The sequence below is a fragment of the Lepidochelys kempii genome, chromosome 1 (genome assembly GCF_965140285.1).
Source record: "Lepidochelys kempii isolate rLepKem1 chromosome 1, rLepKem1.hap1, whole genome shotgun sequence".
NCBI classification, from domain to species: Eukaryota; Metazoa; Chordata; order Testudines; family Cheloniidae; genus Lepidochelys; species Lepidochelys kempii.
Genome location: NC_136380.1, coordinates 201,631,694 through 201,648,486, shown reverse-complemented (window position 1 = coordinate 201,648,486; position 16,793 = coordinate 201,631,694). Strand labels below are relative to the sequence as shown.

General features: G+C 45.8%; 1 protein-coding gene across 11 annotated transcripts in view; it reads left to right on the top strand.

Annotated features, from left to right (window-relative positions):
• ZBTB20 (zinc finger and BTB domain containing 20) overlaps positions 1-16,793 on the top strand; it is a 669,002-nt gene that overhangs the window by 636,855 nt on the left and 15,354 nt on the right. For all 11 annotated transcript variants that reach the window (XM_073308823.2, XM_073308794.2, XM_073308802.2 and 8 more), the window contains one exon: positions 6,302-7,903. In XM_073308823.2, coding sequence (XP_073164924.1) covers positions 6,302-7,903 — 1,602 coding nt within the window. The remainder of the gene's footprint in view (positions 1-6,301; positions 7,904-16,793) is intronic.

The window sequence follows — 16,793 nt, the reverse complement described above, 5'->3', positions numbered from 1 at the left end:
TGTTCACCACAAGAAGTGGGAAACCCAGGTTCAAATCCCCTCTCTGCCTGTTGTGGAGCAGGCATTTTTAAGTGTTTATACAAAATGAAAAAACTTCAACCAGGGAGATTGAGAGAGTTCCCCTCCTCCCCCCACCCCCCAAAAAATCATAGAGCCCAGTGATTAGATCACTCTCCTGGGAGGTGGGAGACCTGGGTTCAAGTCCCTGCTCATCTCAGGCAAAGTGGGGGTTGAACCTGAGTGTCCCATAGCATGGGTGAGTGCTCTAACCACTGGGCTCTAGGTTAAAAGGGAGAGGGCACCAACACCACTTTCCTCAGGATCAGAATTAGGCACCGAAGTTTCTTTGAGGAGTGGGGCTTAGCCTGCATGCCTCTCTTCAGTATTTCCTGTTGGCCAGCTGAGGCAGTTCCCCACTCAGTTTGCTGGCTTCAGTGAATCCCAGCTTTCGGAGCCAACTGTTCCTTATGCATTCTATAGGGAGCCTGAGCTCCTAACTCAGGGGTGTGGATTCCATTAGGCGACAGGGCACCGCAATGCTAAGTCGAAGTTCCTTTTGTGGATCTAGCCCCTGCTGTCCACATCACATCAAAAATCCCCTCACAATCAGTACATGGTTGTACTGGTCCCTGGTTGACCATTTCAGCAGAGAATCATAGGAATAAAGTCATCAAGTCCAGCTCTCTGTGCTGAGGCAGTACCAAGTAAACCTAAACCATCCCTAACAGATATTTGTCCAACCTGTTCTTAAAAACCTCCAGTGATGGGGTTTCCACAACCTCCTCTGAAGCCTATTCCACAGTTTAACTACCCTTATAGTCAAAAAGTTTTTTCTAATGTGTAACCTAAATCTCCCTGGCTGCAGGCTAAGCCCATTACTTCTTGTCCTACCTTCTATGGACATGGCAAGCAATTGATCCCTGTCCTCTTTGTAGCAGCCCTTAACATATTTGAAGACTGTTACCAGGTTCACCCCTCCGTCTTCTTTTCTCAAGAATAAACATACCCAGTTTGTTTAACCTTTCCTCAAAGGTCAGGTTTTCTAAACCTTTTATCATTTTTGTTGCTCTCTGGACTCTCTCCAATTCATCCACACTTTCCTAAAGTGTGGCTCCCAGAACTGGACACAGTACTCCAATTGAGGCCTCACCAGTGCTGAGTAGAGCCTGGCAGTTACATCCTGGGTCTCCCATTTGACCCTCCTGTTAATACACCCCAGAATGATATTAGCCTTTTTCGCAATCATATTCAAGTTGTGATCTACTATAACCCCCCCAGATCTTATTCAGCTGTACTACCACCTCCCCAGTTATTCCCCATTTTGTAGTTTCGCATTTGATTTTTCCTTCCTGAGTAAAATACTCTGTACTTACCTTTATTGAATTTCATCTTTTTGATTTCAGACGAATTCCCCAATTTGTCAAGGGGGTTTTGAATTTTAATCCTGTCCTCCGAAGTGCTTGCAACATCTCCCAGATTGGCGTCCTCTGCAAATTTTATAAGCACACTCTTCACTCCATTATCGAAGGCATTAATGAAAAAATTGAATAGTACCGGACCCAGGACCAACCCTGTGTGACCCTACTAGATATGCCCTTTCAGTTTGACAGCGAACCACTTTTTGAGCACTGTCTTTCAACCAGTTGTGCACCCACTTTACAGTAATTTCATTTAGACCCCATTTCCCTAGTATGCTTATGAGAAAGTCATATGGGACTATGTCAAAATCAAGATATATCGCTTCTACTGCTTCCCCCTAACCACTAGGCCAGTAACCCTGTCAAAGAAGGAAATTAGGTTAGTTTGGTTTGATTTGTTCTTGACAAATCCATGCTGGCTCTTTCTTATAACCTTATTATCCTCTTGGTGCTTACAGATTGATGGTTTAATAATTCGTCTGAATATCTTTCTAGGTATTAAAGTTAGGATGATGGGTCTGTAATTCCCCAGGTCCTCTTTGTTCCCCTTTTTAAAGATAGGTACTATGTTTGCCGTTCTCCAAGATAATTGCTAATGGTTCTGAGATTGCTTCAGCTAGTTCCTTAAGTACCCAAGGATGAATTGCAACAAGCCCTGCTGACTTTAATACATCTAATTTATCTAAATATTCTTTAACATTTTCTTTTCCTGTTTTGTCTTGTGTTCCTTCCCCCTTGTTGTTTGTTTTGAGTATCTGATCACCATTAACCTTTTTAGTGAAGAATGAAATAAAATAGGCATTAAACACCTCAGCTTTCTTGATGTCTTCAGCTAACTCTCATTCCCCACTAAGTAGAGGACCTTTTTGTCTTTCTCTTGCTCCCTATGTATTTTTAAAACCTCTTCTTATTGCCTTTATGTCCCTGGCTAAGTATAATTCATTTTGTGCCCTCACCTTTCTGGTTTTGTCCGTACATGCTTGTGCTATTCTTCTGTATTCCTCCTTTGCAATTTGCTCAAGTTTCCAGTTTTTGTAGGATTCCTTTTTAATTTTCAGGTCATTAAAGGGCTTGTGATGGAGCCATACTGGCCTCTTACAGTTCTTCCTATCTTTCTTTTGCATTTGGGATAGTTTGCAGTTGTGCCTTTAGGCCAGATCTCCTGAACTTCTTTTTTCCCTTAGGTTTTCTTCCCATGGGAGCTTACCTGCCAGTTCTCCAAGTTTGTTGAAATCTGCTGTTTTAAAGTCCTTACTTTGTCCTTACTCTTCTTTTCTCATGACTTTCTTTCCTTAGAATCATGAAATCCATCATTTCATAATCACATCACCCAGACCTTCAGATTCGCTATCAATTCCTCCCTGTAGGCAGAATCAAGTTTAAAATGGCTGCCTCTCTGTTTACTTCCTCCTCTTTCTGAAACAAAAAGTTGTTCCCAATGCATTCCAAGAACCTATGGGAAATGTTGTGTTTTGCTGTATTACATTTCAAACAGATGTCTGGGTCGTTAATGTCCCACATTACAACCAGGTCTTGTGTTTTGTGTATTTGTATTGCTTGTTCTCAAAATGCCTCATCCACCTCCTCTTTCTGATTTGGTCGTCTGTAGTTGACCTCTACCATGAATCATGCTTATTTTTTATCCATTTTATCTTTACTCAGAAACGTTCATCTAGTCTACTTCTGACCTCCTTCTGGATCTCAGAACAAGTGTATTTATTTTTGATGTGTAATGCAACACCTTCTGCCTTTTTATCCTGCCTATCCTTCCTGAACAAGCTATACCCTTGTAATCCAAGGACTGAATGGAGCATAGATACAGAATTCCCCTTTCTCTTCAGGTTAGGGCATGGGAATGCTAGAGGGATGTATGAACAAAGCTTCCCTGATGCTGCTCAAGTTGTTCATCTGTCCTGTGAATAAACAGCAAACTTCAGTCTCCAAGGGTTGTCAGTCCAGTAACTTTCACCAGCGTTAAATTACTTTGAAATAAATAAAGTTGAACTGAAGTATCTTCTACTATGAATGTGTGTGCAAAAGTCCAACTTCCAAACTAATGTGGGCTGCACTGGTGCATCAAAAAAAGGGACTCACAGCACCTCTGAAAATCAAACCATACGTTTATAGAATCAGCCAGGTGCTTCTGGGGTATTCCCTCCAGTGTTTTTTGGATGTGAGAGGCTAAGCGAGGCTGTTGTATGTCTTGCTATTATTTAATATATCTTTTTTATAAAATGGAACAAAATTACAGGGAGAATTGGTTTTAAAGATCGGTTTGAATTAAAAGGATACCTCATGATCAAAGCAGATTGTGATAGGTATGTTTTGACCAAGCAGAACTTGTGAAAAAGAGAATGTCTTGTGTATCCGCTCAATTAGACATCCTCATGCCCTTGTCCAGGGATGGCCTTGAAGAAAGGAGGTGTCATCCCTTAAACAATCAGCCACAGCACACTCCCGCTTCTGCAGGGGCCCTACCCCTATAATGCCTCCAAGTTCTCTGTCTTTCGGAGAGAGATTCCTTGTGTTTTATCTTGAGTTCATCTTGAATTCTCATGTGATCTGACACATAAGGATGTGTCCATGGCTGGCCAGGAGGACTCTGGGAGGTGGTTGACTTGGTGTAGGAGGAGGAAAAGACCCATTCACATTACTTGGTGTGATACCTGCAATATCTATGAGTGAATGCCTATGAGGTACCTGCAGTATCTTTCCAGTGCCCTTGTCAGTCGGGGATAAAGCTCACATGTCCTGGCAAAGCTTGTGAACAAAACAGATATAATTCACAGTCTCCATGATTCCATTAGTGATTTCCCAAGCATTGCTGCCATATGAGCATCTCCCGGGAGAGCAGTTTCATATGGAAATTAGTGTAATCCCTAATACTGGCCTGTTTCCTTCTGTAAGCATCAGGCTCCTTTAGGCAGCTTGTCCCCATCAGAATTTCCAGTTCCTGACATTTTTGGTCCCCTTTTATCATCAGAGAATTTAAATAACCACCTGTGTCCAATATGGTTTCTCTTTGAAGCACCAGAAGAGAGGGTGCTTGAGATAGCAGGAATGGGTAAATGAGGAGGAAAGGGCGTGAGTGAGAGGAGGCTGCATTGTTCAGCAAATTGCAGTTGGTAGCATTTTGCTGCCTGTCTCTAAGATGAGAATAATAACAATGGCCAAATGTTCTTTATGTTGGACTTAGAAGAACACTGGCAAGTTAAAAATCATATATTCAAAAAATTAAACATTCTTACATTTGTTATTAATATCACCTTAGATGCTGTTTCTTTGCTTTACATTTTTTCTTAAACAATAAAAATAAGCTAGTTTGATTTACTGATTTTATAGAGTCAGTTCCACTTTCAGTGTCTCATGCACTTGTGCATGACTGCAGTGAGTGTGGGTTGCAGACATGGGATGGGAAAATTTCTGATGGAATGTTCACTAACATGCTAACAGTGACATTTGCATTGGTCTTGGATCTTAGCACTCAGATACTGTGTGAGGGTTCATTAATAAGGCTATTATTTATTTAGCCTTCAGAGTGTGGTAAGTTTTTTGCAGGCACATATGAAGGCACATCTGCCTCCAAATTCTTGTTATCTAAACCAGTGGCTCTCAACCTTTCCAGACTGCTGTACCCTGTTCAGGTGTCTGATTTGTCTTGCGTACCCCCAAGTTCCACCTCACTTAAAAAGGACTTGCTTACAAAATCAGACCTAAAAAGACAAAAGTGTTACAGCACACTGTCACTGACAAATTGCTTATTTCCTCATTTTTACCATATAATTATAAATCAATTGGAATATAAATATTGTACTTACATTTCAGTGTATAGTATATAGAGCAGTATAAACAAGTCATGGCCTGTATGAAATTTTAGTTTGTACTGACTTAACTAGTGCTTTTTACATAGCCTGTTGTAAAACTCGGCAAATATCTAGATGGGTTGATGTACCCCCTGGAAGACCTCTGCATACCCCCAAGTGTATACGTACCCCCTAGTTGAGAACCACTGATTTAAACTGACAAGAGAGGGGAGAGAGAATCAATATTAAATCAAAATAATTTTTGGGAGAGAGAGAAGTGGACTGAGAGATTAAAAAGATAGTTATTTTTTAGCCAACTGTAAAAGCAGTGAGAGGTAAATAAGAGAAGTTCTCCTTAGAACAGGCATTTTGGCCAGGTTCCTTTTACTTCCCACTTCTGGTCAGGCAATAAATACCCTCAGACAGCTTTTATCTTGGTATTACAGCACTTCTAATCCCAGCTGGTGTAGTGTCAAAACCCCCACGGTGGAGTGAAAACAGGGGAGAAAGTTAATGGATCTCCTTTGATTCTTGACCGAGGGTTAGTTCACTTTTGAGTAATGAATGACCTAAACCAAGCCCCCAGACACACAAACAGTTGGAATTTTGGAAAGGTTTCAAATCCAAACCATGGTCCAGATTTGGATTTCGCAAATGGCTGCCATTTTTATTAAGGGCTGAACTACAATACCCAGGATCAAACTATGCCCTAACTTTGGGAATTTCAAAATCCAGATCTAGATAGAGGGCCAGAAATTTTTAAACTATGGCCTCATCATATTACCAGTGTGATGTGAAGATCATTACTGTAAGTGAGAATCTGACCCTTAGTGTCTTGTCTAGTTTTTCTTGAAGAGTCAAGGCACTCATCCATCCCATAGAGATCCTGATAAATCTTTTCCCTGGGGAGTTGATTGTCTCCACGCATAGAGGTGATGCCTTGTGCTCAGTGCCCCTTTATGGTACCTCTAAGATGTTCCCTGTGCCGTATATCCAGTGGGTAGGTGTTTTAGCCAGCTGTGGACATGCAGAGGACAAGCCCTGATCTGTCCCTCTGTTTTGTCTCATCCTTTGCTACAGGTAACATCAGTTGCAAGGGGATGACAGAGCGCATTCACAGCATCAACCTTCACAACTTCAGCAATTCTGTGCTCGAGACCCTCAACGAGCAGCGCAACCGTGGCCACTTCTGTGACGTGACGGTCCGCATCCACGGGAGCATGCTACGCGCCCACCGCTGCGTGCTGGCGGCTGGCAGCCCCTTCTTCCAGGACAAGCTGCTGCTGGGGTACAGTGACATCGAGATCCCCTCAGTGGTGTCAGTCCAGTCCGTGCAAAAGCTCATTGACTTCATGTACAGTGGGGTGCTGCGGGTCTCACAGTCAGAGGCCCTGCAGATCCTCACAGCTGCCAGCATCCTGCAGATCAAGACTGTGATTGACGAATGCACAAGGATCGTCTCGCAGAATGTGGGGGAGGTCTACCCAGTGATTCAGGACTCTGGGCAGGAGACGCCCAGGGGGACCCCCGAATCGGGCACCTCAGGGCAGAGCAGTGACACGGAGTCTGGCTACCTGCAGAGCCACTCGCAGCACAGCGTGGACAGAATCTACTCAGCTCTCTATGCCTGTTCCATGCAGAATGGCAGTGGGGAGCGCTCCTTCTACAGTGGAGCAGTGGTCAGCCATCATGAAACGGCCCTGGGGCTCCCCAGAGACCATCACATGGAAGACCCCAGCTGGATTACACGGATCCACGAGCGCTCACAGCAGATGGAGCGGTACCTCTCCACCACTCCAGAGACCACACACTGCCGCAAGCAACCACGTCCGGTCCGGATCCAGACCTTGGTGGGCAACATCCACATCAAACAGGAGATGGAGGATGACTATGACTACTATGGCCAGCAGAGGGTGCAGATCCTGGAGCGTAATGAGTCTGAGGAATGCACTGAGGACACTGACCAAGCCGAAGGCACTGAGAGTGAGCCCAAGGGGGAGAGTTTTGACTCTGGAGTCAGTTCCTCCATTGGGACTGAGCCTGATTCCATGGAGCAGCAGTTCATGGCTAACCTGGGCCGAGAGGGTCAGCAGGAACCATCCCAAGCAGAGCAAAATGAAGTCCCTGCTGAAGGCACACAGACCCATCCGCAGCACCTCGATGCCAACACTTCCTCGCCGGACAGAAGCAATGACATTGAAATGGACAGCAAAGTGCTCACTGTCAGTAACAACAGCGAAAAGGGGGCCTTGCAGCCTTCTGTCAACACAACAGTTGCTCAACCATTGCCAAGCACCCAGCTCTACTTACGCCAGACAGAAACCCTCACCAGCAATCTGAGGATGCCGCTGACCCTGACCAGCAACACACAGGTCATTGGCACAGCTGGCAACACCTACCTGCCCGCCCTCTTTACCACACAATCTGCTGGCAGTGGACCTAAACCTTTCCTTTTCAGCCTGCCCCAGCCCTTAGCTGGCCAACAGACACAGTTTGTGACAGTGACCCAGCCTGGCCTATCAACCTTTACTGCCCAGCTGCCAGCCCCACAGCCCTTGGCCCCATCTGCGGGCCACAGCACAGCAGGTGGACAGGGTGAAAAAAAGCCTTACGAGTGCACTCTCTGCAACAAGACTTTCACCGCCAAACAGAACTACGTCAAGCACATGTTTGTACACACAGGTGAGTGCATGGCCATTTGGCTTATATGTGAGCCCAGGGACAGGCCTTTACAAATATGCAGTTGATTTTGACATGTATTCCATTTCCCAGCATGCCAGTGCCTAATGCAGACGTGAGACAGCCTTCAGATCCTTACAGGGTTCCAGTTATCTCTGGGCACTGTTACTGCCGTGATGAGAATATAACTAGTGTTTGCCACAATATGGGAAGGGAGAACACTGGGTGCCTGATCCATCAGCCTTTACTCAGATGAGGAGTCCTATTGAAGTCAGTGAATGAGTAAGGGCCTCAGGACAGGCTCCTGGTTAAGCCTATAGATGGTCCCTTTAGGGAGGTAAGGGTGTCAAGGGTACAGGGAAGGAAACTCTTCCTATATCAATGAAATGTGTCTTAAGTGACTATCCAAGGAAATAATTCAGATGTGATGCCTAGCACAAGTTGATCTTTGATTAAAGGTCAGACAAAATGTTGCTGGAAACAACATGAGGAATCTTTAACAGAGAGCCATTAAAGATAGAATTTCTCTGTTGGAGGAGGGGTTATTAGTACTGGGTCATTCACTGCTATGTACGTCTGTGTGCATAGAATACCTGGTGGTGGTGTGAGGTTCGGTTGGTTGCATTACTCATGAGTGATGAAACCATGTCTGAGTTATGCAGGTCAGCCTAAATAAGTGCCAAGACAGCCTTGCAAAAATGACCTACAACAGCTTTCCTATACATTCAAAATGTATCTACATTAAAGGCTGGTGTCTTGGGACCTTCTAGGGTTAGAAGCAAAAGATTTGTGTCCCACTGGGAAACTATACTTCCCACTGGGATAAAGCTCCCTTTTTTAGCCTTATAGAGTCTTTAGATTTCAAAGCAATGACATTTCTTGTATGGAAAAGCTGTCCTTGGTTCAGGACTGAATCCTGGCTGTCAGGCAGTTATAATTCTGGGAGGAAATTCCACATTTGGAAGGAGAAGGAAGAAATATTTATCTAGCAGTTATCAACAAAACAGGTGCTGTGTGAGCACGGAAATACTAGAATAATATGGATGGTGGGGAATGGGCAGAGTGCAGCAGAGGCAATCACAGGAGAAAGAGAAATGTCTCTTGTGCCTCTCCAATTTCTCACATAGCTATCGCTTCCACACACCTAGCATATATGTATATATCAAATAGCGTGTACATATTTTTGTTTATATTTTTATATAATTAGCACTTATATGCTATTGTGAATCATGCTCTAAAACATCTAAGATATACATTATTGGTTATATAGTCTATTGCTTTATAAACCATATATAAAAGCTCTGTGACACTGATATATACACTTGCTATATAAACAGTAATTGTTACAGCAGCAATAAGGACTTCTGCCTTGTAAAACCTTAGAGGAGATGGTTATTCAGGCTGCTTTAGGTAAATCACATGATCAGCATTGAGGACATCTTTCATGCAAATGCATAGAAAGCAGTCTTAAAAATCATCAGGCTGAATTGGAGCCCCTTCCTTGATCCACTCACACACACACTATAGAATCACTTAAGGGTCACCCAGGGTTGGACTGGGCTACAGGGAGCTGTTATGTATAAAAGTATTGTGGCGTTCAGGGTTGACACAGCAAAACTGGCATAGCAGCCCCTTACCAACCTTCTCTACATGCAGCACTTGTGTCTCAGGATCTCTTGCCATCATCAGCTGATACCTGTAGTAGTTAATTGGCAAAACATTAGACTAGTGGTTGAGAAATAGCCAGGATCAACCATAGAAATGCACCCAGGTGAATCAATTCAACATGAGGTTCACCTTGCTTGTCTCAAGTGGAGCATTTCCATATACACCTCACTTCCTCTCACTTCTAGGCCAAATATAAAGCAAATCAATGGTGAAGCAGTCCTGAATCCAAAGGGTACCAAGTATCTCAGCTCCCTCTTTCCAGTCATGGATCTGTAGCTAAAGCCTCTGCATTGGTGGCATTGCCTCACTCAGAAAAATTAGAAAATCAAGTCACAGAGTGAAATAAACTAGTTTCATCTCAATTCCCAGAGCTAGAATGGCTCTTCCATGAAAGATCCATTTGGGTTAGCTGTTCCAGTAACTAAGAATATGTACTGCAGGTTGCAACAGGAGCTTCAAGCCAGCAGAAGGATAGCACATGTGGAGTAGTTAAGGAAATATGCAGGGCCCTGCCTAAATATTTGACCTAGAGTTGCCACTGACTCTCTAGATCCGGGGTGGTCAACCTGTGGCTCTGGAGCTACATGTGGCTCTTCAGAAGTTAATATGCGGCTCCTTGTGTAGACACTGACTCTGGGGCTGGAGCTACTGGTGCCAACTTTCCAATGTGCCGGGGGGTGCTCACTGCTCAACCCCTGACTCTGCCACAGGCCCTGCCCCCACTCCATCCCTTCCCGCCCCCTCCCCTGAGCCTGCCAGGCCCTTGCTCCTCTCCCTCTCCCCCAGAGCCTCCTGCACGCCATGAAACAGCTGATCAGGAGGTGCGGGGAGGGAGGGGGAGGTGCTGATCAGCGGGGCTGCCAGTGGGTGGGAGGCACTGGGAGCAGGGTGGGGGAGCTGATGGGGGGCTGCTGACGTATTACTGTGGCTCTTTGGCAATGTACATTGGTAAATTCTGGCTCCTTCTCAGGCTCAGGTTGGCCACCCCTGCTCTAGATGTTCTCAGTCCTGAGTCAGCAAAGATTCTCTTTGTGTGGATTGGAGATTTCAAAATTCATATACTTTCAGTGGCAAGTGTTTCAGTGGGCAAAGAGGCAAAGGGGAACTCTTAATGTATTTCCCAAGTGACTTGCATTTCCATTTGGGAGCTAACTGACCTCTGGGATACTCTTGAAAACCAGTACATGGGTGAGCAGATTCCAGGCACACCCGAAAGGAATCTTTAAGGGTACTGTGCAAACTTGACTAGGTCCTTGGCCAAACAACAGAAGCCAGGGGAGTAGAAGACCAACTGTGTCCACTGCTTGGATGGCTGGAGGAGTGGCTTCATTGTCAGAGTGCTCAGGCCTGTTAAAAGAATCCCAGAGAAGAAGCTCTAGAAGGGCATCAGAGCAGCAGGGAACAAGTAGGGAACCATAAAATGCAAAGGCTATGGATTGGGCTTGCTGTATGAAATGCAGTCCCAAGAGGAAACAATAGGAGACTTTGAGCCCAAATGAGAATTCAGAGACCTGGAGTGTATAAAATATCTGCCCAGCTTCCATGCTTCCAAAAACTAAATGTTGGTGGGGTTTGCTGTAGTACACAAACACACACGTACGCATGCCTCACTCCCACAAATACAGGATCAATACTCTACTGTCTCATGTAGACTGGCATTAACCTATCCAACAGTGCAATTATTTAACTAAGATCTGCAGTATTATGAAATTAAAGCTCTAGAAAAGCTTCCTTACACATTTTAAAGCATCACTGCCTTTTCCTTCATGTCATGCTTTGATAATTTTTGGTCAGAATCTCACACCACTCTCCTCAGTGAGATTCAGATATGGGAGAAAGGCCCAAAATGAGGAACACATGCATTTTAGAAGTGAACGTGACTAAAACTGATATGGGATTCATGTCCCGAAAAGTAATGTTTCCTGTAACCTTAGTTTCTTCTTCAAGTGCTTGTACATGTCCATTCCAGTGTAGGTGTGTGCGCACCCCGAGCACAGTTACTGGAATTTTTTCCCCTAGTGGTGTCCATCGGGTCAGCTCTGGTGCCTCCTGGTGCTGCGCTCTCATAGCGCCAGTATAAGGAGCCCTGCTGACCTTACACCCCTGCCCAGTTCGTTCTTACCACCCATGACAGTTGCTGGGACTCCTCTGGTTGCTTCAGCAAACTTCCCAGGGGTTTATCACTATCTTTCTAGTGTAAATAGTTAATCAGTTGTTTGTAGTTAGTCAGTTTTTAGTTATATTAGTGTAGGACCCTTCCCTGATCAGTTAGCGAAGTTCATCTGCCCCCTGGTGCCGGGGGATGCCTCAGCTACCGGGCTTCAAGCCTTTTGCTTCCTTTGGCAAGTCAATGCTATTGAGCAACCCGCACTCAAGCTTTCTCAAGTTCTTGGGAGAGGCACATAGGAAGGACTGCTGCCAGATCTGTAAGAACTTCAAACCTTGCACAAAAAAGGCCAGGAAGTGAGATTGAAGGTCCGTCTCATGGAGGAATCTCTGAGACCCGCTTCAGAGCCGAATTGCTTGGACTCGGTACTGAGTAACTCGGCGTCAGTGCGGAGCACGCTTGCCACCAGGCGGAAGTCTCGACACCAGTACCTGGCTCCAGTGCCTAAGAAAAAAAAACAAGAAGCAGCTGGAGAGTGCTCAATCCCCAGAACCAAATTTGGCCAGACGTGGAGACTGGGATAGAGTGAGATCCATGCCAAGCCACTCTTCCACCTCAGCACCTCAACACCTGGTACCGGCAACTCCGGCACCTATACAGGCTCCGCTGACTCTGACTCCGGAGGCACCGACCTCGGGCAGGCAACATGGCTCCAGTATGTTTATGGTGCTGTCAACTCCTGAAGCATTCGCAGCAGCCGAGGACCTCCTTTCATTCCCAGTCTCTCCGTCTTTGGCGGTGCCACTGGGTACTGCCCAGTACCAGGACTATTTTCTAGGGGAAAACCTTCCTTGATAGCCTCATTGCTGGTTTCACCACTGCGGCACCGATCTCCAGCACCAACAGGGTCCACACTGCCCTGGTTGCATCACCGAGACTCCTTGTCATCAGAGTCGGAAATGGGGTCGTACTCCTCTTGCCTTCACAGCCGCCCACGCTACTCCCTGAGGCACTCCTACTCCTCTATTGCCCCAAACATAGGGATGCCACCAAGTGCATGACCCTTCTGGAATCTGTGGTGGTTCCCTCCAGCCCAGGGATCTCTCTCAAGATGCTCCTACTTGATGGCTTCTGAGAGCAAAGCACCACCAGTGCGTTTCCAGGAGACTCCTGATCTGGACTCTGGTACTGAGCCTGGTACCGAACTTCAAGAGGAGGCCCCATGGCTCTGGGGCAAAATGGAAGGAGAGGTGGAGGCTCCCCAGCTGGTGCTGGCTTCCTCCTATTCCTCCCTGGATGAGGCTGTGGTGACAGCTGGTGTGTCTCCTCCCCAAGATAACCACAAAGCTCTCCTGGTGGCCTCAAAGCGGGTGGCCTCAAATCTGGGCATCCAGGCAGACGTGGTCAAGGAGTCCTCTCATAGCCTACTGGACATCCTGATGGCAGTGGGCCACTCAATGAAGCTATCATGGACCCAGTTAAGGTGTTGTGGTAGACCCCCACATCCCTTCCTCCAACGGCAAAGCGTACAAAGCAGCATTATTTCATGCCAGAGGAGGGTTACGAGTTCTTACACTCACATCCCACTCCAGGATCCCTGGTAATTTCAACTGCTCATGAAAGAGATTGGCAAGGGCAGTCGGGAGCAATGCCTAAAGTGAAGGACCCCAAAAAACTAGACTTCTTTGGCAGAAAGGTGTATACTACAGGAGGGCTGCAACTTCACATAGCAAACCAGCAGACACTACTGGGATGCTGTGACTTTAATATGTGCAATGCCATCCAAAAGTTTAAAGACTGGCTGCCTCAAGAAGCCAGACAGGAGTTCTCTTCGCTGGTCGATGAAGCAAAAACAGTAGCGAGGGCCTCCTTTCAGGCAGCCCTGGACATGTCTGACTGTGCAGCCAGATCCAGGCCTTAGCTGTAACCATGTGTAGGAGCTCATGATTGCAGTCGTCTGGGTTTCCTCAGGAGATTCAGCAAACCCTCAGAATCTCCCTTTTGAAGAATCTCGCTCTTCTCGGAGCAAACTTGATGCTAAACTCCTAAGGACTGCAGGGCAACCTTGACATCCCTGGGGTTGTATACCCCAGCAACTTCTAGGAAACATTACAGGCCCCAGCAGGCAGACCAGTACTTTGCCCGATCAGACCAGCAGGACCCACAGAGGAGAAAGAACAGGCAAGGTGGAGCATGCTCTTTCCCTCTGTGTCGGGAAGCAATTCATCTGTGGGAGTTCTGCATAGCACATTCAATCCATCTCGTGGCTTTTCACCTCCTGGGAGCGCAGAACCAGCTGGTGAATTTCCTCAGCAGGTCCTTCTCCACTCACCATGAACAGTCCCTGTGGCCGGACATTGCAAGGATCATTTTCCAACAATGGGGAACTCCCCCATTAAACCTACCCGGATCAACAGGAAATGCCACCAGTTCTGCTCTCTGCAAGGCCACAGCCTGGGGTCTCTCATGGACAGTTTCCTGCTTCTGTGGACAGATCATCTGTATTACACCTTTCATCCTTTCCCACAAGTGCATGAGGTTCTAATGAAGGTCATTCTCATAGCCCAAGCATGGCCAAGGCAACATTGGTTTGCCACCTTGTTAGGCCTCTCAGCAGAGGCTCCACTTCTGCTTCCTTTGTATCTGGATCTGATCTCCCGAGACTACAGTCAACTGCTCCATTCAAACCTCAGCACCCTCCATCTGATGGCCTGGAAGTTCCATGGCTGAATCCAGAGGAGCAGGCATGCTTGGAGCTGGTCTGTAAGGTCCTGCTAGGCAGTAGGAAGCCCTCCACCAGGACCAATTACTTGGCAATTCTCCATCTGGTCTTCCCAACACGGAGTTCTGCCCTTGTGTTCCTCTTTGCAGCTTATTTTGGAGTACCTATTACATCTGAAACAACAAAATTTGGCTATTTCTTCAGTTAAGGTCCACCTCACAGTGATTTCTGCTTTCCATCCCCCAGTCAACAAGCAGTCTGTCCTCTCGCATGAGATGGTTATTCTTTTTCTTGAAGGCCTAGAGAGGTTGTACCCCAGGTTGTACCCCATTTCTTCCTGGGACCTAAACCTCATCTTATCAAGGCTTATGGGTCCCCCGTTTGAGCCACTGGCAACATGCTCATTAGTTCACCTCTCCCGGAAACTAGCCTTTTTAGTGGCCATCACCTTGGCCAGACAGATTTTGGAGATTCGTGCCCTCATGTCGGAGCCCCTGTATATGATTTTCTTTAAGAATAAGATGCAGCTGCATACGCACCCAGCCTTCCTTCCAAAAGTGGTTTTGCAATTTCACTGCAGTCAAGCTTTCTACTGAGTTCTTCACAAAATCGCATTCAAACAGGGAGGAGCAACCTCTACACTCTTTAGATGTTAGACTAGCCCTGACGTTCTATATACAAAGGACCAAGCCATTCTGTAGATCTGCTCAGCTATTCATAGTGGTAGAGGATTCTCAACTCACTGTGCCGTCACCCAGCAGGTCAGAGATGATGCCAGCTTTGATCTTTGCTGTCAGCATGTTCCTGAACTCCAAGTCCACCTCTTATGCAACTGCTTGGGAGTCACCTACATTGGAATGGACATGTGCAAGCACTTGAAGAAGCAAAAACAGTTACTAACCTTTCTGTAGCTGTTGTTCTTCGAGATGCGTTGCACATGTCCATTCCAAGACACGCCCCCATTCCTCTCTAGTCAGAGTCAGCTGGTAAAGAAGGAATTGAGGGGGCACAGGGTCAAGAGGGCCCTTTATACCAGTGCTATGTGCATGCGGCACCAGGGGGCACCAGAGCCAACCCGATGCTACACCACTAGGGGAAAAAATTCTGGCAACTGTGCTTGGGGCGTGCACACACCTACACTTGAATGGACATGTGCAACACATCTTAAAGAACAAGAGTTACAGAAAGGATAGTAACTGTTTTTTCATGGGTCTGCTTGTTTTGATGCAAATAATTCTCAGTAAGAAAAGGTGAAAGAAGGATTGTTTGGTAAGGAAATAAATTTGCATCTGAAAAAATATTGATTTATTTGTGAGATTCCTAGGAGAGAAGACCCCACACAAAGATTTTGAAGCAAATGATGGGATAAATACCGTATCACAATATATATGAGGATATAATAATGCAAACGGTAGCATAGGGGGAGAGCGGGAGAATATATTTTCCTGGCTAGGAAACTATTGACCATCTGAAGCCAGGGAACAGGAGTTCAGAAGGATATGAAATGGGGAATTTCTTGGTTGACACAGGTAAACTATTGAAAGTGTGGAGTACGCATTGGAATGGATTGGCTTCTGCTCCCATTGAAATCAATAGGCAAAACACTTATTTGCTTCAATGGGAGCAAGATTGGTTCTGAGGAGGTATAGTTCAGCTGAGTTGATTAATCGAGTTACAGACACAGTTAGATAATCCCATCTTTGTAGCAGACTCACCATGCTAAAGCCTCGTTACAGCCTGACATTCGTGTTATAGGTGTGCTTAGAAACAGAGCCGAAGTGCTGGAAATTCACACGTTTAGGAATCATGTGTTTACCATGTTTTGCATTGAGTCAGTCACACTACCTGCTATTACCTTTTTAAAAAACCTATAGTGGAGTAAGAGATCCTTAATTTTGTATATTTGTACAATCCAGACTAATGCACTTGCATTGAGAAGGAGGTAAAATGGGGAAGTGCAAATGGAGGGATATCAACAGGCCTCTGCTTCATTTGCTCAGAAAGCTCAATTGCATGATGTATGTGGTCATCACACCCAGCAGTTCTCTTTCTACCAATCTCATCAGGGATCTCGGGGATCAAAACCCTAGCTGTTTGCCATACCAGATGGGAAGGAAGCTTTCCCTTCAGCCGCGTTTATCTGTGCAGATTATTGCAAACCTGTGACCCTGATGACTGGCAACGGTTGCTAAACCTTTTGCTTAAATCCTAGATGAAAGAATTTGTTATTTGGAGAGGCAGAGATGAAAACAAGTGGTATAAATTTGTACCACATTGGCGTACACTGCGGGAGAGAGGAAGTGCTTTTGCCAATAATTTTGCAAGCTATGGGACAGATTCACCACTGCTTTAAGGAAGTGCAATGCCTGAAGACAATGGAGTTGCACCCACTTACA